Raw genomic sequence first — 23,034 nt, 5'->3', positions numbered from 1 at the left:
AAATTCTAACAAGATGGACTCTAGGACAAAGGACAAGGAGCTAGTGAATACACGGTGACTTGAGGCAAGACCTATCGTAAGTGCAAAGACATGGAGGTGAGGCCTTTGGGCTTTGTGCAAACCTAGAGCATGGGGGCTTTGGGGGGAAAAAATGACTTAGAGGCGAGACCTTTGGGCAATTGTTGAAAACTTAAAACCTTTGAGCAAGTAAAGGCGTGGGGAATAAAGCTTTGGGTAACATCGTTGTCGATGATGTGGCATGTCAATACGTGAAAATTGTGAATTATGTGATATTATGTGTGCAAATGTAATCTAGGATTTATGCTTTTGGATAATAAAGTGAAACCGGGATCTCTAAGTACATTGAGTCAATAAGAGGAAATCCTAGTCAACTAGAGTATTGAGCCAACTATGGACTCTTTGTTTGGAAAAAGAATGTTCCCTCTCAGTTAACTAAACATAGTTTCAGCCTACTGAGAGATTGGATTAGTTGATTGAACATTCGAATGTTGGCTTGCAAAGTTTTGCTTGAGGATTTCAACAGAACTGGATTTCAACATAGTGGAGTTGTCTAAAAACTAACCACTGAAAGTAGATTTACATATAAGCATTAGGTGCACAAATTTTACATTCATATTCTAAAAACTAAGTGGCTGAGTAGAATATTATCCAAGAGCTTATGGAGACTTCAACAAGCTTTTCTATACTTTTTTTTGTTCTATTATTGAGATTTCTTTGACTCTAAAAAGGAGTTTTGATATTAAATTTTAGGAGCGATTAGATTAGACTGACGGCGCAATAGGTTATGGAGTAGACTAGAAGTCCAAGCCACATAAAATTTAAGGTAATTACTAAAAGCTTAGGTTAAAAAATTTCAAAAGCATGCTCATTGAATTTCATTCTAGTTTATATTCATGGTATGAGGAATTTTACCATATAAATATTGGAAATGGGAATGAAAAATAGATGGAAAATAGACTCCGACAAATATGAGAGTTTAATACCATATTGAGAGTTTTGTACACGAAGACTGATTTAAATAGAATCATGATTGTAAATATTATGAGCTTGTGTGCCCTAAAGGTGGAAACCTAGGGTTTAGATTGTACTTAATTCAGGTGACTTTGTAATTCTTGCCTGCCTTGCAGTGCATAAGCTCAGCCATTTCAAATTGTGAATTCACAAATATATATTACATTAAATAATACTGTTTTGCATGACGAATTGAATTTTTGAAACAAACCATCGCTCAATCAATCAAATTTAGTACAGCTTCCAATAGAATTCTGTGCTTGGATTTTGGTTATGCTAATGCCATGAATACTTCAATCTCATGTTGAGTTTGGCCAAGTCAGTTTTGTCCCACGTGCTCATTGAAGCGCGGGAGATGTTTGAAATGCAATATATAAATTGAGATTTTTCTAATAATTTAAATTTTTAAAGAAAATAATGTTGCATCCTCACAGGTCAATATACCTTCTGATAGGTGTCGCTCGAAGTGTATTATATTTACCTAGCTGGCTTTGTCAAGAGACCATGAAGCCAACTCGACTCCAATGGAGTCGTTAATCAAAGAAGCAACCGAGAAAATTCGGCCCATTGATACCTCTAATTATATCAGTGACCTGAAATATAATCAGTAAATGGCAATGCACGATAAGCAATTTATATTTATTTCATACCAGATTCAGCTGGTAATTGAGACAGGTTCAATCACCAGAAACCGCATGGTCTAATTTGAAGCAAAGATCAAGAGAATTTACATCAGGAATACTTTGTATTTTCCTCTGAGCTCATATAGTTATCATACATCATCAGGATCACTGCCACTGATACTGGTATCCTGAGTTAGCCAATATCGACTTCCGTCTGGACCTGTGAGCTTAAACCTGCCCCACAATAAAATCTCATCTCACTTTGCATATTCCAATATGGATATAAAATCAACCACAGTAACTGTACAAATGTTTAGCATGTATTCAATCTAAACTAGATGGAATATAGATCATAGAAACAGCACCTCTCCAGCACAATCTTCCCTTCTTTGTACTTCTGGGTCTTTTCATGAGCAACCTCCTGAGATAAAGTGGTCGTTTACTAGTAACTGCCATGAAAGGATGAAAATAGAGCACTAATTCTAACAGCCTTACATATTTCCACCCAACAATGGAGCCACAACAAACGCAGAAAACATCGCAAACAGTGTGCAGCCCTGACGTCATCATCCGCTCATCTTCAAGTCCAACAGATACATTCACACTGCAAAAAAAATATGAAATAGATGGGCCATAAACTAGCTGATGAATGATGTCAGCCTCCAAGGAACTCGAAGCATCATGCTCAAGTACAAGAGACGACATAATGCAGTAAATTGATGTTATTTGGAAGCAAGACAGTATGATTCTAACAATAAATATATCCAACAGTTGATCTGTTTGGTTTTAGCCATTTCAGCTTCATGCTCATTGGATTATTAACCCATCCATAGATACACTTGTGCGGAAACTATTTCAAGGTATGTTTAGTATGGGGGAATTAGAAGGGAAGGAGGAATGTAGGGGTCCTTTGACTTTGCATTCCATGCCTGTGTTTCGTTGTAATTTTGATAGAGGTGAAATGGAGTCGTTGTCGTTAGTTCAAATTTTGTATAATCCTGCAAGTAAACCTTAAGGCTTTGTTTGGTTTGTGGGATAGAATTAATGGTGTTAGGGATTAATGGTGTGATAGAGTGTTTGGTAGGTGGGATATGATTAATGGTGTGATAAATAATCATTGGCTCCCCAAGAGATTATTTATCACACCATTAATCCCTATTCCACCTACACCATTAATCCCTATCCCACAAACCAAACAGAGCCTAACTGTCAAGAAAACCACCTGTAACTCTAAGGACTGCAATCCAGTCGCAGGATGCAAGTAAATCCGGGAACTAAAATGTTTTGGGCATATATAGGACTATTACGGTGATATGATTGGTTGGTGCACTAGCTATATTTAATAACCCATGTTGACAAAACTTGTTCTTTCAACTTCACTAATATGCTGATGACAGATGTTGGGAAATATGAAATTTTATTATGAATCATGGCTTAGATACCATGTTGTGCCAAATGGCACGGTCAAAGCAATTCACTACTGAGATGCACCACAAGTGCAGCAACAGCATATTGGCAGGATGGATATCGACTATCTGATAACGAGAACACTAGCAAGAGGGTTCTCTGGTGCGAGATATGCTTCTACTGTCAGCGAAGGGTGAACCTTCTTCCTCAACCTAACCCAAGTTACCATGTCTCTTCAGGATCAGCGTGTAGCATTTTGAATCATTCCAGTCAGGACAAAAAATGACTTCAGGAACAGATTTGTTGTAACTTGCTTAAAACAGTGTCATTAAGAAAATAAAGAATATGTTGAAATGTTACCATAAAGAGACAGTATATATAGGACTTGACACCCTATAATTAAAATATCAAATGGGGAACTAAACTTACAATAGATAACAACTTCCCCTCAAGCTGGAGCATAACACAAGCTTGAAAAGATCCTAAAAAAATTAAAAGGATAAAATTGACTAAGATATGACTGATGAAAATTAAAATACAATACAAACAAGGCAGAGATAGTTGAGTTCTTCAACTGCATAGACTTGATTCATTGCATAGTGTGTCGAGAGAAGTGAGATCCAAATGCAATCTCTCAAGAGGGCCTTATGATGTGGTTGCTGGAATGTGACAGACTAATGAAGATGAAGGAGAAAATCATTTGACGAGGGTCCTAGGGTGACCTCAGATCATATAGAGGGCACACAATAATCAAAAGAGGATGAGGTGAGACCCTCGAGAATCAATCTGTTAGGTGGTCTTTTCCTTGTTGCAGCTCCAATAAAGAGAGAAGCACTCAATGAAACTCACAAGGGTAACTTTAGATAGGGAATGCCATACTCTTGAGCTCGATGAGTGAGAGAGAGAGAGAGAGAGAGGATGCACTCACTAAAATAAGACTTCATGCTAACTATAATGTTAGAAGATAACTCTCCAGGATCAGCAAGTACAGCATGGAGAAAACAAGCATATCTAGAAGAAAGGATAGAATAATTCAACCACCTAAATATGTAGGACACTAAGAGGAAAAAAACCATCAAATAAAGGTTCATAACATAAATCATTTCGGTATATTTTTGAATCATGAATAGTACAAATTATAAATCGAGAAGGTTCAAACAATACAAAATATGTTTAAAAAAAAAGAATTCCACTACCTATGCAATAATTTGAATATCCAATAATACATAAATTAATAAAATTCTATTTAATATCAGATTTTGTTGATCTTGATTCAAACAAAAATATCTAGGTATATATCTTATATTTATGACACATACAAATTTGTTATCTTATGCTATTAAAAATTGAAATGACATGAGTAATAAAACTTTCATCATCAAATAATTTTAAAATAGTGCAGTTGTTGTTGACTGTGCCCTCACCATCAATATAAAATTTTGATAGAATCAACACAATTGAAGAGAGAAAGTGGGGGAAAACCATGCTATATAAAGAGAGAAATGAAAGAACTTTGATACAATATGATTTCTAAATGGCCAATAATTTTACCATATTGTTATAATATGGATCAATGTGATAAGATTTTTTCTTTTCAGTCATTATTTGTTGTTAATTCACCTTGACTATCACATTCTGTTTCTCCACATGATAAAATTTTCTTCTTCTGAATCAATATTCAATATTGATTTTGAAGTTCCATTCCTTTTGCCTTTATACTTTGATCATATATCATAAGATTCATCCTAATGTAACACAGAAAAATTACACTACAACAAAAACTCACTCTCAAAGTCAGCAAATAGGAAAATATTATTAATAAAAAAAATTCTAATACATGAAATTCTAACCCTTTATAGACTCAAACTTAATTTATCTCTAATAAATACAACAAATATTAAACAACTCTTAAAACGAAATTAATAGAATTTTTAAATTCTAAAACTTCAAACAAAATTTCTAAATTGATCCCCCTAATTTTGAACTATGTGATTCTCCTTGACCAACGAGAACTCGACACCACACATGCTACTTATCAACACCTTTCTTCGGTTGTTATTTCCAAGAATAAGTTGTAATGAGCTTGTCAAGTTTATTGAGTTTGGTTTCTCAAGTATTATTTCTTAGACAAATACTCCAATAAGTGAAACTAGTAGATCTTCATCTTTTCTTTATTTCTCAGGAAGTCGGTCTTTGTTATCACCTTTACTTTTAGAATTTTTTCTAATTAGTAAGTTGTATCTTTAATCTTTCCTCATCCTTGATGAGATGATTTAAACCCGAATTTAGTTCTTGTCTTTCCGGTCAGCCCACCCCACCCTTCTGACTAGTAAGGAAATGGTATGATTGATTTAGAGGCAGAAACCCTTTTTAATGCTCTCCTATGACAAAATCAACCTCCAAATTCTGCAAAAAAAGGAGGCTCAAATATCTCTAATAATTTAACCAACTCTTAAGCTAATGTTCATTAAAGTTGGTAAATTGCTCTCGGGCAATGGTGCAGCGACATGGTGCCTTCTCAATTTCTTAGGCATCTAAGGATCGAGTCTCAGCTTCGGCGAATTGATGAATTTCTCTTAATGAACGGTTGACCTAAAAACGCTGGACCGATGGACCATCCATTGTGAGCACTTCTCGATTTACTCTAGTGGCCGATGGAAAACTTCCGTGGGATCGGGCCGGTCACCCCAAAATTAGTTTGCGTAAGTGGAATACCTGGTGCCAACTATAAATAAATAAATAAATAAAAATTGGTAAATTAAATAAAAGTAGTTTTCCTTGCAGTAACACATGTAATGAATACTTTTAGGGGAGTAATTATTAAATAATTTGAGTACATGAACATAAGAGAATAATATATACAATTTAGGTTTATTAACGCAAGAGAATAAGAATCTATCATACCATCACCTATTTTTTTATAATAATTACTCACTATAATTTCTTTGCTAGTATCTGCATGTGTCTCTCTTTTTCTCACGGTACAGCTCTTAATTTGTTAAAACGAAGTAGACAAGCAAATCAACTCTCCAAGCTGACAAAGCTAAAAAAAGGTAAATGGGCATTATACCAATTAGATTTTTAATTGATATGCCAATTCTAAAATGAATATCTTACATTTTTATCTCATTATTCCTATTTTGTTCAATTTCCTCTTTTAGGCTTTAAAGATCAAATGAAGTTGTAATTTATAAGCGTAAGTTCTGATTAGTAACATACTGAACATCGTTTGAATGGGATAATTTAATAAGAGGTTTTCTAAGATTATTAGATTAAGGGGCTTACTTAAGCTGCCATCTCATTGGATAGATTTTAAGCTCAAGTCATCAAGCGCTTTATATAGTCTTATCAAAGGAATCTTTGTCATCAGGAAATCTTCTACGGTTAAATCAATAGGAGGAGGTTATTTTAAGGTTCTCTTGTGCTCAATTACAAATTCATAAATTTTGGAGAGGTAGGAGCTTTGAGTGTTTATTTTCAAAGTAGGTGTTACCTTTTGATAATCTATCTCTCTTTCAACTTAAGGTCGGTGTTTTTGTCCATAACATTTTAGGTGTAGGGCAGTAAATTTTCTCTATAGTTTTTTATTATAAAAATTGTGATCAAATTCTTTATTTTATTAATAAGTATCATCTAATGGAATAAATGAAAATAAATTAATATTCCAATTAAATATCTGGTCTAAGTTCGTTAATATATGGAACAAGGGTTAACCAAGGTTCTTCACTAACATCTCAATGTTTTACCTATATTTTTAATTGTGATCAATATTTTTTTACACTTGAATATGATTATTCTAGCATAAAAAATTGGTAGTATAGTTCATCATCTAAGTTTTAGAAACGTATTTTTCTTTAGATTTGCTTCTCATTTCAAGTCAATGTTTGATAGGTTATTTTCTATGTTGGTCTAACTCAATTGAATGCTTTACCAAAAATTCTTAGTTGCTCTAATGAATTTATATTTAACATTCTATTTCAGTGAGAGAGAGGAAAACAAAATGATTGCCAATATAGCATTCTATTTCAGTTAACCAAAATGCATTAGTGTCCATTCGTCTATTAAAAAAGATTGCCTCTACCTTAATCTTATATGAGTTATAATTTTTAGGAAAATGATAATTTTTCTCTAAGGCAACTGTGCATGGTTCGTAGAATCAAATGGTTGGAAGTTAAAGGATAGCAAGCAAAGTATCTTAAAAGAGAGGGGTAGGAGCACCAATATTAGAAGAAATACATGACAAATCAAATATGACATGGGATAAGTTGACATCAAATTTAAAAATGATGGCCACGAGTGTACTCGGTGAGTTAAGAGGACGAAACCCACCAAATAAAGAATCTTGGAGGTCGAATAAAAAAGTACAAGAGAAAGAGATGAAAGCCTATAAGTTACTATACTTTAAGAAAAAAAAACTTTAAAAAGTATGCAATAACCATGAAAGAGGCCAAGAAAGAGTGAGTGAAGCCAAGAATACAACTTTCCTAGTATCGACATTTTAATATAAAAAAAGGAAAGTTATAGAATAGCTAAAGTGAGAGAGAGGAAAATAAAGGATCTTACCCAAGGTGAATTTAAAATGAATCCAAAAGAGTACTAGTGAAGGATAAGGAAATAAAAAGTGATGAAAGAGATATTTTCATCAACTTTTTAATAAATATTTAGGTAACCAAACTTAACTTAGGAAATTTAAGTAGATCAAAGGAATATAGAAATTTAAGTAGATCAAAGGAATATAGAAATTTAAATTTTTATTAAAGAATTCAGATTTTAGATATAGAACAAGTGTCAAATGGGATGCAAAAATGGCTTACGAAGTTATTCAACCTAATATTGAAAATGAATAAAATACATGTCTAGTGGAGGATAAGTACTTTATTCCCCTGCATAAAAACAATGGAGACTTACAAAATCATGCAAATTATAGGGGAATTAAGTTAATGATCATGAAACTTCGGAAAAGAGTAATAGAAAAAATATTAAAGATGAAAATCAAAGTGACCGAAAATTAATTTGAATTCATGCTTGAAAAGTCAACGATAAAAGTTATACATCTTTTCAGACAACTTGATTGAAAAAGTATCGGTAAAAGAATCAAGACTTACACATGGTATTGATTAACCTAGAAAAAGTTTATGACAGTACCGAGGGAAATTATGCGGAGAGTTCTAAAAAAGAGGTGTTAGTGTAGTGTATATTGAAATAATTAAGGATATCTATGAAAATGTAATGACAAAAGTGAAATTCTAAGCGGTTTAATTTGTTTCCTACAAAGACGGTTATATCAAGGATCAATTTTAAGTTGATACCTTTTTACATTAATCATAGTCGAACTCACTGAACACATCTAAAACATATTGCAAATAATATTATTTTGGTCGATGAGACACGTAAATGAGTAAATGTTAAACTTAAATTTTTCTTGGAAATATATAAAATTTAAGTTTAGTAGTAGTAGACGTAGCAAGACAATTATTAAGATAAGAGATTATGAGTTGCATGAGACTGAAAGTTTTAAGTGTTTAGGATGATTTTTGCAAATGGATAGAGAAATATTTTATATAGGATACAAGCAGGATAATTAAAATGTAGAGCATCAGGTGTTCTTTATGATCGTGAAATACCTCTAAAACTTAAACAGAAGTTTTACAAAACGACAATTAAACTTGCTATGTTACATGGAGTTGAATTTTGGATTTGAATCGAGCATACAAGGAAGATAAGAGTCCAGAGATGAGACTATTAGAGTGCAAGTCGAGATTACGCATATTAAGAAAATTCTAAGAGACATTTAAGATGGTATGGACATGTATTTAAGCGAATAATAAATACGCTAATTAAGTGATGTGAGACCATAATAAATACACACATTAATCGAGGAAGAGGGAGAGTAAAGAAGACTTGATTAGTAATAATAAAATTGGATAAAATTCATTTAAATATAGATAAGAATATAATAGGAGATCGAGTCAAATGGCGTAGAAAGATCCATATAGACCACCCAATGGGATAAAGGCTTGGTGGTGGTGGTGGTGGTGGTGGTTGATAATTTTTTTCAATTTGATTCCTATTATCAATAGAGCAAGATGTGTATAAATGGTAATGTTCTTTAAGTTATTTGGAAGGCATGTCTTAGTTTCAAGATTGTTCTATGCCCTGCATTTCTAAGATTTATATCTCTTGTATGTTTGATGTAATAGTAGTGTTTCCTCTCATCAAACTGAACTAAGTACATTGACAAGTAATGGTGTTTCTAAATTAAAGTAATATAACATACTAATCACAATGGAAAAATATAATATAATAATGATAAATAAACTAAGCAACAAGTAAAGGAGATGTCTTTCTAATGATTTTTTATGAATAGTGATTAAGCTAAACTAGCTATACAATTTTTGAAAAAAAATAAATATGAAGATTAAATGAAAGCAAAATATAGGGACAATGGTATTCATATATCTTGAAGGATTTACAATAATGTGTAAACTATTTCACATTTTGTGAGAAAATGATTAAATATAGAAAATTTAGATTGCCTATCAAATAAATATAATTTAAAAGAATTATAGATAGCAATTTTACCAAGTATCTGGACCTTGTTGATGTTAAAGTTGCCCTGAAATTTGAGTTTCAACCAATCAAATAGATGGTCTCTCCTTGAAATTTTATAATTTGTATTGCATAATCATTTGCAGCAGTTCTAGATCTTGGACTAGAACCAAGTCCTTACACACTTTTTTCTTTCCTTAGAATTCTACTTAATTAGTAATCTACTTTTTCTTTTCTGTTTTTTCCAGAAGTCCACAACAATCCTCATTAATTTCCCTAGAGAAACGAGCATCTCTAAACCAATACAAAATCAATCTTGCACAGAGGCCGTCAATATGAAATTCACAGTAAAGGATTTAAGGTTTGACAATGGGTGGCAAAATCATTAGAGGCAATAATTGGGGTTGGTTAGAGACTTGGGGGTGCATGGTTATTGAGATGTCACAATGCAACCGATTGCATCAACATGGCAGGCTGTGATGCAAGTTTATAGCACGAAGACATAGATAGATGGGAAGGATCATGAGGGCTAGAATGTAGATGCCACGGTCAATGGGGATGGTGTGCATTATTATCACCTAGAAGAAGTGAAGAGGTGTAGAGTCTGTAGACGACTCTCATGAGAATGAGGTGAACTTTTTGTGTTACTTTGTGTCCTATGACAATTGAGATAGATGTTGATTCACCCAAGAGCTAAGGAGAGTTGAACACTACAACCTAGTGCAAAATCAGACAACAAAGTTATGGTTTTGAGCTCCTCGAGGATGCAAGACACACAACACGAGACGATGAAGAGGTGTTGTGTCTGTGAGAGTCACCAAAGGACTATTTGTAAGCAACATATGGTGGGCGCCCAAGGAAGCGATGAGTGTGTGAGCACCACTTCACAAGGTGGTCTTTATAGGGAAGAAGCAACAAGAGAGCTAAAACTAGCTGAGTGTTTTCATAACTCACATTGATTGTAATGGGAGAACACCTAAAGACTTGAGTGTGTGAACATCGCTTCACATTGCGGTCTCTTTAAGGAAGAAGTCACAAGAGAGCTAAGGCTCACGAGTGTTGTGGTTGTGGGTGCAGAGAGGAGTTCAACGTCTGAAGTTATTTGACATGGTAGGATGTGGTGGCAATGGCAGTGGATGCCTACTATGTAAATAGCATTGGGATCATAAGTGGATCTCTACGGAGATCTAATAAATGCTTTGGGAACAATTGGCATTGCTCGAGCACAGACAAAACAAAGGAAACCAAAAGGGACTTCTTTACATGAGGAACGAATTGCAACAAATAGGGAAAAAAAAACTCATATTGGAAAGGATTGGGGATAAGAAAAAATTAGAAACTCAGTTCTAATACTAACTAATGCAAGATGAAAAATCAAACTGCAAGAAATCTTCAGGTTTGTAAATTCACAAAGGGTAAAAGTTTATTAACTAAGATAATCAAATAAATGTAATCCTATTTCTTCATTCAAAAAATCTAAATTAATTACATCTAAAAATTATAATAAACTTTTAAAAAGCCTAATTTACTTTTAACAACACTTAAGTTAAGGGACTTATAGAATTTTAAACTCTAAAATTTAAAGAAATTTTAGAATTGATCCTTAATCTTTGAACTGCATTGCATACTTTCTATATTTTTTATTGACTTGGATCTAATTTTGAATGTATTAGATTTAATTTAATGTGTTAATGAGTTAACTTTAAGGATTGATTTGATTTATATTTTAAATGAATTTTGCTTTCTTATTTAAGGATTTTATAAAATAAAATGTGTACCAAAGTGTACAAACCAAAGTTTTTTAAAATTGATTCATATGTAAGAATTTTATTTTACATGTGAATCATAATTTGTGGTTTGATATAAATAATGAATTTACAAATTTAATAAAAATACAACCTTTCTTAGAAATGATGAAGACAACGCAGATGATGCTAGAGTAGATCAGGCTTGCCAGGAGAGCAGAGAAGCTTGCAAGTGGATTGAATCTTGAAGGCACCATCAGAGGTTTCAACTCTGATGAGGGAAGACATCAAGGTTGCTTGCCATATTTAGATAGGCTCTGAGGGAAGATATCAAGGCTATACGACAAAGTAGAAGACAAGTAGACAGCAATGTTTTTTTGTCGAAGAAGGCAGATGGTGTCTACTTATTCCCTCGCAACAACTATAAGTCGCGACCAAAGAGTATGACTGCAGACAACCACCAAACTAGAGAATAACACTGGAGATCTTATGGATAGGATGGACGTTAACAAAGCAAGCTAGATCCAAGATCTAGATCACACTCTTAGGTAGACCTAGTGCTTTGAAGTTAGGTTTGTCAGAGGTTGACTTGGCTACAATGTAGGGAAGGCATGCCATCATCAGGTGAGCAATGGGAAATGGTGAGGCAATGACATTTTTACATGATTTGGAAGACCTACACAACATGGAGAGCATGCCCCAGTTTGTGACAGGATGGCATTCAGAACAGTGCAAACGTAGACGAAATAAGACATAGAAGAGGAAGGTGCCTGTGGAGGTTGTATCAAAAATTGAGATAGTTTAGAGAATGCCTAGATCAGGGGAGGCTGTCGCCATCACATTAAATCCAAGACATCCACCAAAGAGGGAAATTTTAGAACCCTTGAAGAGGCGCTCCAATACTGTTAAAGAAATATTATATCCTTGTTGATCTTTTAAAAAGACAGCTATTATGATTATACAAGACAACACAAAATCCTATAACTAAAAATGTAGACTTGTGCACCTTCAATAACTTACAAAAATCACAACACAATTAATGAATAACAAGCGTAATGAATAACGACTGACAAGTGTTGCTTTTATTAAACATGAATATGTAAAATGTAAATGATTTCAGTTCAAATTTAAATTTTTGATTGTCTATACTAAAACAATTATTTAAGTACTATTACTAACTTGACTATCTCAGTCAAAAAGGGCCATTTCACTCAGTAACCAAGCTATGCCATAGGTTCAGCACTAAGAATGCTGGCAGATTTTTAACTAGTGGTTTTAGGCAACAACTTGAATGACAATAGCTTCAACTAAATTCTCATTGACGTACTTTTTTTTTACTCTTGCCCATTAAAGCCAGTGCTATTGCAGTTCTCACTCTAACAAGATCAGCGAACATGTCTGCCAACTTAGTGTAAATGCCTTTGTATATCAACTCTAATATGGGTGTTCTCCTTCCTCTCCTCAATATTTGTCAATTCTTTCTTAATTCCACCCCATATTTGACACCTTCTTCCCAATCTAAGATGGTTTTAGTGTTCTTATAGGACTCTCCATTCAACAAATCTCATGGGGTAGTCTGATTTCACAAGCAAAATTAGGTTAACATTCATTGATCCATGTCCAATTGTCCTATCCAATCACTCTAGATTTTTTTTTGTTTTCAAACTATCCATATTCCAACAGACTATTTGAATCATGATATTATCCTCTAAATCAGAAAAATGGGTCAACTACAAAGGGTAATTTAGATGAAAGAAACATGGCAATAAGGCAAAGAATATAGTCCACAAGTAATTAACTTTACTTGAGATAACATAGGTAGGTAATTTGAACTAGAGAATTCAACTAAGCCAAAAAACAAAAAAAAAAAAAAAAAGGCCACTTACACCTTATTGAAGAGATAGGCCTTCCCATGCTTGCAATAGAAGGACTGTTCAGACAACATAAAGAAAACAGTTAACAATATATACATATATAATTGTTTACCAACACAACACAACTACAATATATCAATTGAATTTACCAACACAAAGATAAAGAAAAAAATCCATAAACTATTCTACACCCTTTCCATAATATTCTGCAGTCTCCAGTTCGATGTTTATTATTTTAGTCCAATTCAATATCACCAGCAGAAAAACCAGTGCTAGAGATAAATGATACAAGAAACACTGCACAAACATCTTTAAATAGTATAGAAATGAACAAAATTAACAAACTGTTCATGCAAGAGTCTTGATCATTTTGGCATTGTATTGTTTTGACACTCGGCAAATAGCCAATCATCAAAGTAATGACAAGATGACTTTTAATGAGTTTTAAGAGTTTTAATATTTTTTTATTTCCTATTAAAGATAAGGCTGCATAAATTTAATAGCCATAACGAGATGAATTATAAATTTTCACTTAATTTTTTACTTGACTGTATAAATTAAGCAGTTAAAAAGAGCAGCCTGGTGCACGAAGCTCCCTCCATGCAGAGTCTTGGGGAAGGATTCATTGTACGCAGTCTTACCCTACTTTTTACAAGAGGCTGTTTTGAGGATTCGAACCTATGACATTTTGGTCACGAAGCAACAACTTTACCGTTGTGTCAAGACTCCCCTTCATATAAATTAAGAGGTTGAATTAAAATAATTTTTCTCATATATTTTTAGACACTTTTATTGCTTTAATCTACTTCGTCAATTTCCCAAAGGGCACACCCAAAGTTTGAGATTGCCCAAGAGGTGCCCTGATATTTGAGAATACCCAAAATGCGCACCTCTTTCCCATTTTACCCCTCCACCAAAGCTGATTTTTTATTTTCTTTCCTCTCTCATTTGCATGTAACTTTCCTCTTTTCTTTTTCCTCCGGTTAAACTTTGTTTTCTCTCTCCTTTACATGCATGCATACAACAACCACTCTAGTGTTGGTTTTTAAAAACCAACACCACATCTTAATTACACTAGCACCGCGGTGGTGCTGATTTTAGAAACCAGCACTATGCACCACAGCTTGCATATCAACACCACTATGGTGTTGATTTTTTAAAAACAATAAAGAATGACATATTTTGGACTCCGAAGCACTACAGAAACTCACAAGTGTTGGAATGAGTCCAATCGGATTTCTCTAGATCCATCAATGGATTTTGACCGAAACTCATTGATGAACCTAAAGGATTTGAATTTTTGAAAAGTTGACATGTAATGGAAGAGTGTAGCGCAATGAAGGTATTTTTGGTGTCCATGCCTAGTACTGACATTCCTACCGATAAATTATGTGTATGTGTCAATTGCCTTAAAGTCATAGACTTCAAAAACATCACTGTTATTAATGACTTCAAGTTGATAACTCTGGGCACATATAGACTCCGAGACACTTCAGAAACCAGCATTTGGAATAGGCCCGATAGAAGCGCTCTAGGTCCATCAACGAGTTTTGACCAAAACTCACCTAAGGGATTTGGATTTCTGAAAAGTTGACATGTAATAGAAGAGGGTAGTACAATGAAGGTATTTATGGTTCCATGCCGATTCTGGCATCCCTATGATAAGTTACGCGTATGTATGTGTCAAATATTTGCTTCTGGACCATAACTTTTGATTTAGGTATCAAAACAACGCTCAATCTTTTTTTAATCCAAGCTCGTTTTGAGATCTACATTTGTTACACAGCCTAATTTCAAACCCAAAAGACATAGTTTAAATCCTTTTCAATTCCATCAAGGGGTTTCGATCAAAACCCCATTGATGAACCTAGAGAGTTCCAATCGAATTCACTCCAAGTGCTATAGGTTTCTGAAGTGCCCCGGCGTCTATATGTGCCCAGAGATATCGGATTGAAGTCATTAACAAAGTTTGACTTTAAGCAATTGGCATATACACAACTTATCGTAGGGATGTCAAAACTAAGCATGGACATCATAAATACCTTCACTGCATTATTCTCTTCTATTACATGTCAACTTTTCAAAATCCAAATCCCCTAGGTCCATTAGCGGGTTTCGGTCAAAACGCATTGATAGAGCTAGAGAACTCCGATTGGACTCATTCCAACTCCTGTGGATTTTCTGCAGTGCTCCAGAGTCCAAGTATGTCCTTTTAAAAAATCAACACCACAGTTTAACACACCTTGTGGTGCTGGTTTTTAGAAACAAATGTCATCCTGTGTAACTAAACTGTGGTGCTGATTTTTAAAAAACAACACTTGTTGTTGCATGCATATGAGAGAGAAAAGTTTAATTTAATTTAAGAGAAAAAAAAGAAGAGGAAATTGTTGCATGCGAAGGAGAGAGGAAAGAGAAGAAAAAGATAACTTTGTCAAATGGGTAAAACAGGAAAAAGAGGTGCGCTATTAGACATTTTCAAATCTCAGGGCGCCTTTTGGACAATCCCAAACTTTGGGTGTGCCCTTTGGAAAATCGCCGAATCTTCTTGTATTTGACTTATTTGCTTTAAAAAAATATATAGTGATTAACTAATCAATTACATTAGAATTTTGGAAACCTTAAACAAAAATAAATATTATTTAAATTCATCTTAATGTCAATCAAAGTGTGTCAAAGTGTTGAATGTTATCATAGACAAAACTCATCTGCACATGAACAAAGGTCGCACAGGAAAGAGCATTTGTGTGATCGCTATTAGATTTTGGCTACATACCAAAATGGTACTTTTCAATCATGTTGTCACACATTGCATGAGATTTTTTACACCATTGTAATATATATATATATATATCCTTTAGAAATAAGAGAAACTAACCTTACTCAAAGTTAAAATTTGAGGCAATATAAGAAATCACATCTAGGCGAGGTGGCAACATCATAGCCCTTACATATGCTAGAACGCTTAAATGCTAGACATGGTTTGAAACCTCGAACTGTGTTGAACAAAACTATTGAAACGTATCATTTTAGTAAACTACTGAAACTCAATGGCACTTGGCACATACAATGTATCCTTCCTCCTCCAATCTTGAATTCATCATTAGCAACATACATCGAAACGTCGGGACGATACCAAAATAATATCATTCTTGTCAAAGAACAAAAATATGCAAGATTTTGAATCTTGATTCTCACAGTGACGAGCAAATTGATTCATCCTTAGTTCGAATACTAAAGTCATGAAAGAAAATCCTACCATCGAAGGAAAAGGCAAAAGAGACTAGTAAGATCAAACCTTCGCCCTACAAGTAATCTAATTCTACATAAGTCGATTGAAAATCCTAGCATGGATTCAACAAGAGTTCGAAAGGTTGACTTATTTGGGAATCTCTAAATTTATGCTTAGTTTCAACTCCCGAGAGCATTTCATCATTTGATATGCCCTTTCTCGTCTCTAGTTCATCAGTCTGGGCACCAATGGAACCATCACGCATAAGTTGAAGGGAAACTTCTGAATGCCGCAATAATTGGTCATATAATCGTTATTCAAAAAGAAAAGGAACATTTATCATCATATAGAGGGTCACAAATTGGGAGAATTTTACATCTACTCTATCTTTTACGTGGTCACTACTACTAAAAAAAGTACATCTTCATTTTCCTATGGGGGTGCATCTTTATGTTAGGTGTTCTTCAGCAATGCAACTAGGTGACTTGTGTGCGACCTGTGACCCACGCCTCCTATTTATTCAAGGCAGGCAGCTACATACCTCTTCTTTTTATAGAAACATGAGTGAGGATTTTGTTGGCTCCTTTCCCTGAAAAATGAGTGTAATTTCAGCATCTTCCTAGTCATACTATTGCTCATACCTAATAATTGCTTAAACAATCTTAATTAGGCCCGGCTACAAAGTCTATCCATGATATACCACCAAAGTTGTGAATTAAAGCACATTCACACTCCCTAGGCACCCACATTAGCTCCAAGATATTGGCCTCTAACCCTGTGAATATCTTCATCATCACCATAAGTTATACAGCAAGAACCTTCTTATAGTTTTTAGAGAAAGAGAAATGCTAGATTGATGGGTATCATACAATGGTCAACTATGGTATTGGTTTATGATGAATGATTATTCTGTAAAAATTCAGAACAGATGTTTTGCCAAAATTCATGCCAAAATGGCTCAGGTAAATAACAGAGCTTGTAATAAGGTTACTTTTGGGGGAAAACTAAGGATATTCCCCATATCAGATATCAAAACATTAAAGAAAGGCACAAATATAAATTAGCTCATGGAATTATAGATGACTAAGACTAAATAAGAAAGAGAAATAAAAATTAAACATACTGCTAAAAAATAAAGTGGTAATGGTTGAAGTCACCAAGTTCAGTATGAATCATCATGGGTAACTGAAGTACTGACTACCCATGATTGTCTATGCATATCCAGTTCCGATAAGATGATGCCATTCCTTATCGACCACAATACAAGGTCTAGATTATTCATTGATTTTTAATATAATCAAGGAATGGCAATGGGATGAGTTTTCTCGAATACCCATGCCTACTTGACCCATTTAATTGTGTTTGGGTACCGAATAAATTAGCTTGAAGTGAGTTAGCATATAGGACAAATTTAAGTTTTAACGCTTTGGTGGCAGGTATCTAAATTAATTAGATTAACTTTGTAATGGATATACAATATGCATTATTAAAATGCTCATTTCTCATTCTTCCTTGTCGGATATAAAAATTGGAATGAGCTTTGACTGGTACTCGTCGGTGTATTCAACCCATTTAATCCACCAGTACATGTACCTTTCGTTGGCAATTTACCAATGGGAGTGCACGAAGTTTGTGATTTATCAATTGACACTCCACATTTTATAAATTGGCAAAAGATGCACTTTCCACTGTACCAATATACTCACCTAAACACCCTTAAATTTTTCAAGAGCATTTTGGTAACCTTCTATTTGTTGAAATCATTAATATCATAAATAGATACACAAAACCATGATAAATGGAATAGCAGTCGTATATTGTTATTTTGACCAATAGGTCATCAAATTACTATTTTATAGAAGAAAAAAATATTGATGGTCTTCTAGTAGTCAAAATATTAAAAAAGAAAAAGGCATGAATAGATGTCTAGGAACAATGTAACTATGGTGTTGGACTTTTATTGTCATTTTTTACCATTAGAAGGCCAAGTTCGTAGGAGCATTGAATGTGATGGTCATCTCATAATGTTATACCGATATATTTATTTATGATTTTCTTGTTAGTGCAATCAGTTTTGATGTTAAGTAAAGGGTTAAATTAGAATATGTATTTAATAAATTGTGACAACTCTATGCAGCAGCAGCTCACACGATGAGAAGAAGTCCCTCCAGAGCAAAGATGATTGGATAGTTGGCAAGAGAGGGTCCCAACAGATCAAGGGTGATTCGGATGTTTGGCAAAAGGAAGCCCCACCAGATCTTGATCAAAGGCTTAGCAAGACATAATTGCAGCAAATCAAGGTTGACCGAATGTTGCGCAAGAGAAGGAAGACCTCAAAAAAAAAGTCCCAGAGAAGATTATTCTCCATAGACTTGGTGAATTTCATTGTGCAACGATGAGTATGAGTACACATAAAATTAGAAAATTAAGAGCTAGATTATCTAGGCTCTGACGAATACCTTAGAAATGACCTTGTCAATACTCCAGTCAACTGATTTGTGATTCCTAGTTAACTATAGTCGAGTTGGCTCAGCAAATGATTCGACCCTTCGGTTCACCTATGTGCCTATCGAGTGATCAATCGACTGGCACATGGGTGAACCGAAGGGTTGACTCGTTTGCTAAGTCGACTCCACTATCAGTTGGTCAACTGGTAATCACAAATCAGTTGGCAACCCTTCAGTTCACCTATGTGTCAATTGATTGATCAATCAACAAAGTTGACTTAGCTAAGGGAACAAAAGTTTGTTTTGATCGACAAAATGGTTATTCCATTAGGCACTCGACTCATGAGTTCTTGAGTCAACTGTTAGATAGTTAAACAATTGTAACAGAATGGTTAGTTGTTATAATGCTTATCCAGAGGCTACTGCAGCAAACAATCCTTTGATAGATGCGAGGAGTTAACTGCAATGACACATAAAATCGTTATACGCCAGTTGACCAATCAACTAATGCTTAGGACTGCAATCTAATGCAAAATTTTAGAGAAGTTTGGAAGCTTGGTTGAGGCCTATAAAAGAAACTCTGTAAAATTGTTCACTCCAAGCTCTTCTCTCTTCTTTTGTAATTTTTTTCTTTTAATGAGACAACACTATAAGATGTTTCTCCACGTCCAAATGATTTTTGAGAAGGAGAAAAGTCATGGAGTACAAACTCAAGGGCTACCAAACCATGTATTACTTCACTTGCTATTTTGTATTGATTTTCTTATTCATATTGTGCTTTAATCATCTCTTGTTAAGCAATTTTTGCTATTGCATCTTAAGTTTTTGTTTTAAGCTATTGACCCCAAGGCCCAACCTCTTAATTTGATCGTTAACTTTCAACGATCAAAATGGTAGTTTTTGACAACTAATGTGCTCATAGTGCTTGTAGGAATTCATCAATGCTTATCCGTCTAAGTTTGGATGGGAAAAATCTAGTAATTTTGGAAAAGGCATCTCTTGATGATTGTCTAATGGTAAAACAACAATATGAGACTATTATGCATTCACAAATTTATTCATGCTCTTAGTTTTTAATTTTACAAGTAGAAGACAATCAAAGCGTTTGTTTTAACAAAATCTTCCAATGGTGAAAATAACAATATGAAACCACCATTAGTGTAATCGCATCTCAAATGGTTTACTTTATATTTTGATGTTTGGACAAAAGATTTAAGTTAGGTTTTGCCCTGTGTATTTGATGTGTGTTTAAGTGTGCAAGGACTTGCAGGAACACACATAGAGCTTAAAGAGATTGTGACTCTACAAGGTCTGAGTAACGGATGCTGGCTTAGCGTGGCCAAGGTAGCATGCTCAGTGACTTAAATGTCTAATGAGTCGGAGAATGATGGTATGGCACATCCAAGGGACCGCAGGATGAGGAGCACTAAGGTGGTGTTGGAGGAGCTCTTGAGTGATGATAGAGCATGGCCAAGATGGCAGCTCAGTGGCTTGAGGTCCATAAGATATTGAAAAAGGTTGCATGAGACACCCGAAGGGATTGCAAGACAAGGAGCATCGAGGGAACAAAGACAATAGCTGACAAAGGCAGCCTCCTTAGGCGAATGGGTGAAGGATGGAATGTGAAAGAGTCGAGGGGTCGTGCACATCTGAGAGACCAAGTACCCTGACAAGAGACATTAAGTGGTGAAGTCAAGTTGCAATAATAAGAGTTTGGTAAGTTGAGTGTTGAGTGACCTATATTCATGGAGACGAAAGGAAGTTTTCAATATAAGTGAACTCCTTAGAAGTGGTTGTAGTAATGGCTACTAGTCGACCACTATTGGAGATCAATTGATCGGTGGTTGGAAAACCAAATACTCCAAATGGATTTGGGGTTTAAGGGTTTACTAGTTGATTGAAACAAGCAATCGACTCAAAAACCAAAAGCCTAAAGTTTTGATAAGCTGGGTGAAATTGTATTGATTAGTGGAGCAACCAACCGAAGCAGTCACCTGGGTCTAAGGAGTCAGCGAATAGAATGATTATGTTCGTGGTTGAATCGATGGGACAATTGATTGATGGCAACAATCGACTGGTAGTAAATGAATAGTCATGGTTACTAACATAGAAAGTAGAAACGAGTCGTTATCGCAGGATCAAGAGGATAATCGATTGATAGCGATAGACCAATCGACTGCCAAGTGACACTTAGACTTATAGCGGTGGAGGTTTTTAAGGCTAACGAAATAAAGTTGGATAAACTCTATTGGAAATCTTGTATTTCTCTATGCTTTCCTCTTGTAATTCCATTACAGTCCTTTGAGCTCATAAGAAGTTTCTCCACCTCTGTTGTTGACTGAGAAGGAGAAAATTAGTGATGCTTTCCAAGAGTGATCCACCAATGGATCATAGGCCTTGAAGTAAGAGCCTAAAGGTCGTTGAACCATGTTAAACAACAATATTAACGATTTGGTAAATGTGAATGTATGTTTGTTTCATTTTTGTTGCTCTAATCTTTTTTGTAACCTTGCATAGAGAGCAAGAATAGTTACAATCACACTTGCAGGTTAATAATCGCTATTCAACCCCCCTTACTCGTCCATCCAATCCTAACAACCACTATATAATCACAGTGCTCGCAAAAATTTGTTCATATCCTTTTTCATTTTGGTCGTCAGAAAGCCACCCCTGTGATTTTTTAGTAGTTAAAATGGCAATATAAGATCTTTATTACATTCGCGCTACTCACTAGAATCAATTTATGCCCTTACTTCTTTATTTTGATAAGTAGAAGGTCATCAAAATGTTTTTAAAAGTTTTAGGGGTGATCTTGGGATCAATTGAAGGTGTTTCCATTGGTAATTTACAGAGTATGGCATATTCATTGTTAATCTTAAACTTTTTGTGCACCCATAGTTAAAATATCGCACGTTCCTTAAATGGGATGTGTCTTCATAAAATAATAGAAAGTTGTGATGGGTATGGAATTAGTACATATATTAAGTTTCTTAATGGATATGGATATGGTAGTGAAAAATTCATAGGTACCTCTATGCATCGCCATCCCCAAAATTAATGTGTTTGTCATAGTTCTGTTACAACATGCTCAACAAGATTGTGCTTGTGATGTACAATTACTTAGTGGCAGCAACATACATGATCTGTTAGATACGAAAATGAAAACTTTGAGTCTAGCCATGAATCCCCACTCTTCCAAGTTGATTAACAAACCCATGCATTACCCTCTCAAAAGACCAGATATCAACATACAATGACAGTAAATCTCCATGAATAATCACAAATACTGCTCATGATGTATTTTAACACTACTAAATTACCTGCGAAAAGGGTAAAAAAATGTTGTTTGTGGAACACAAGCCAGTGAACAAATTTGATGAATTCAATTCATCCTAAAAGAGAGCAGGAGAGCATCATACCCAGCTATATGAAGAGACAAAAACGAAGTAAACCCTAGAAATAATTAATTTAACATCGGCGGAAGCTATCACTACTTTCAGTCTTATCGATCGGGTCGGAGATGCCTTGATGGAGAGAAGCAAACACAACAGATTAAGAAATAATGCTCCGAAAGTTGGCTTGGAACGCACCTTGGAGACGATGTCGTCGGAGAGGGCAAGATGAGTGTGGCAGTGCTTGCAACTGTAGATCTTGCCCTCCAGGCTCACAAGAAACAGCCGCCCCATTTCTCTCGCTCCCTCTCTATCGCTCGCTCGTTCCGAAATAGAAGTAAGAGGACGAAGCTACCGCAATGGTGATGCGAGAAAGGGAGAAGTATGAAGGGTAAACACAGTACGGTAAGGAAGACGAAGGAAGAGTCACGCAATTGCAATCGTGGGATCTTCCGCAGCGGCTGCATTTTATTGTTTCCTGAAAGAAAGAAAAAAAAGGAAAGTATATTGGCAAAAATAAATTAAAAAATGTTCCAGATATTTTATTCTGAGAATGTTACGGTAACAACTATGTTACCATGTATAAAAGTTATTGATAATTGCAAATGTTGCAGTATTAGAGTAGATAATTAGTAGTTTCTATTTGTTATAGAACGTACCTGATATAATTATTTTTAAATAATTTTAATTAAATTAATAAAAAATTATTATATTAGTGCTCAGAATTTAAGATTTT

The 23,034-nt window shown here is 34.6% G+C and overlaps 1 protein-coding gene across 1 annotated transcript; it reads right to left on the bottom strand.

Moving 5' to 3' along the window:
* Positions 1-1,640: 1,640 nt before the first annotated feature.
* LOC121985372 (protein yippee-like) lies at positions 1,641-22,765 on the bottom strand. Its single transcript, XM_042538787.1, has 5 exons — positions 22,497-22,765; positions 13,243-13,286; positions 2,151-2,259; positions 2,021-2,076; positions 1,641-1,889 (listed from the first exon to the last, which is right to left on the bottom strand). The coding sequence occupies exons 1-5, from the start codon at positions 22,590-22,592 to the stop codon at positions 1,805-1,807; spliced, it is 390 nt and encodes a 129-aa protein (XP_042394721.1). The 5' UTR covers positions 22,593-22,765; the 3' UTR covers positions 1,641-1,804.
* Between the last annotated feature and the right edge of the window lie 269 nt (positions 22,766-23,034).

This window comes from Zingiber officinale, chromosome 5B, assembly GCF_018446385.1.
Source record: "Zingiber officinale cultivar Zhangliang chromosome 5B, Zo_v1.1, whole genome shotgun sequence".
NCBI classification, from domain to species: domain Eukaryota; kingdom Viridiplantae; phylum Streptophyta; class Magnoliopsida; order Zingiberales; family Zingiberaceae; genus Zingiber; species Zingiber officinale.
Note: the sequence above shows the minus strand (reverse complement) of the source record. Positions and strands in the feature narration are given on the sequence as shown.